This window comes from Bison bison, unplaced genomic scaffold (genome assembly GCF_000754665.1).
Source record: "Bison bison bison isolate TAMUID 2011002044 unplaced genomic scaffold, Bison_UMD1.0 scf7180017864037, whole genome shotgun sequence".
In the NCBI taxonomy this organism is placed as follows: Eukaryota; Metazoa; Chordata; class Mammalia; order Artiodactyla; family Bovidae; genus Bison; species Bison bison.
This window is the reverse complement of record NW_011494609.1, coordinates 6,072,467-6,073,824: the sequence shown is the minus strand read 5'-3', so window position 1 is coordinate 6,073,824 and position 1,358 is coordinate 6,072,467. Positions and strand designations below refer to the sequence as shown.

General features: G+C 65.0%; 1 protein-coding gene across 1 annotated transcript in view; it reads left to right on the top strand.

The window, feature by feature from the left end:
• COL18A1 (collagen, type XVIII, alpha 1) overlaps positions 1–1,358 on the top strand; it is a 53,308-nt gene that overhangs the window by 34,815 nt on the left and 17,135 nt on the right. Inside the window, exon 15 of the mRNA XM_010834990.1 lies at positions 1,104–1,235. Coding sequence (XP_010833292.1) covers positions 1,104–1,235 — 132 coding nt within the window. The remainder of the gene's footprint in view (positions 1–1,103; positions 1,236–1,358) is intronic.

The window sequence follows — 1,358 nt, the reverse complement described above, 5'->3', positions numbered from 1 at the left end:
GGAGAAGGAGGCTGCAGGGAGGAGGGGGACTGAGGGGGGAGGGGGACTTCGGGAATGGGGGAGGAGCTGCAGCGGGGGAGTTGCAGGAGGGATGGGGCCTGCGGTGGGGGAGACTGTGGGTGGCGGAGCTGCAGGGGAGAGGGGGCTGCTGCTGGGACCCTAGTGTGTCCAGAGCAGGTCCCTACTGCTCTCACACTCAGCTGGTCCCGGGGGGTCCACACCCCCATGGCCACATCTGTGCCCCCCTCCCTGAGGCCCCAGCCCATCCGTGAGCTGGACCAGCGGGCGCTGATCTGAAGCCTCCCCAGGTGTGAGGTGGATGAGTGGGCACTGACCCACAGCCTCCCCAGGTGTGAGCGCCTGTCCCCAGGATGCTGCTTAGGTGGTGAAGTTTCCCCGTCCACTGGGGAAACCCGTGGGGAGCAGGGGAGGATGGCGGTGGGATTGGAAAGCGATTAGACAGACGGTCAGGAGGAACCTGGAGGGAGGGACAGGTTTCAAAATGGAAATGCAGGTGTGTAAACACACACACATGCACGCACGCATGCACAGGTACAGGCTCCAGTGATAACCAGGAAAAGCTGGTGAGGGTTCCAGGGAGGGAAAAGGCACAGCCAGGGGTGAAATTCAGCAGAGGTGAGGTCGGGTCCACTGTAGCTGAGACCCCAGGCCCTAGAATTAGATGCTCAGGTGCGGGGGCCACTCGGAGTTGAGAGCGCACGCGAGCGAGCGTCTAGAGCGAGATGCAGGAGCTCCAGTGGCTGCCCCCCAGACTCCCCGATGGTAGCGGGGTACCGCCCCCCTGCCTGCTCCTTCTAGTGGAGCTTCCCCTTCTTGCACGCTGAGCTCTGAGGCCCTGGAGGAGCGTCTCAGGCACCGCCTGGGACTCTCACTCGGTGGCGGTTCCACGTTAAGTGGACAGGGTCTCGTGGGGTCAGCACAAAGGTGCCATAGGATTTGTGCAGCCCCTGCTGGGCTGTTTGTCCCCTGGCTTTTCAGAGGAAAGCATATGCAGGATGAGGGCGGGGCACCCAGAGCGCTGGGGTGCCTGGGGTTTTAGCAACACCCGAAGCTGAGGGCGACAACTTTCTCTACCTGCACAGGGAAGCAAGGGAGACCCTGGCCCCGTCGGCGCTCCTGGGGAGCATGGCCTGGCAGGAGCCCCTGGACCCGCAGGCCCACCAGGGCCCCCTGGCCCCCCGGGGCCCCCGGGCCCAGGATTCGCCGCAGGGTTTGTGAGTACCCGCTGCTCCTGGCTCCCGGTGCCATCGGACACCCACGCTGACCGGCACTGCTGGGGCCACAGTGGCGCCGCCCCTACCTGGGCTTGTCTCAGCTGGCGGGGGTGGAGTCTTCAC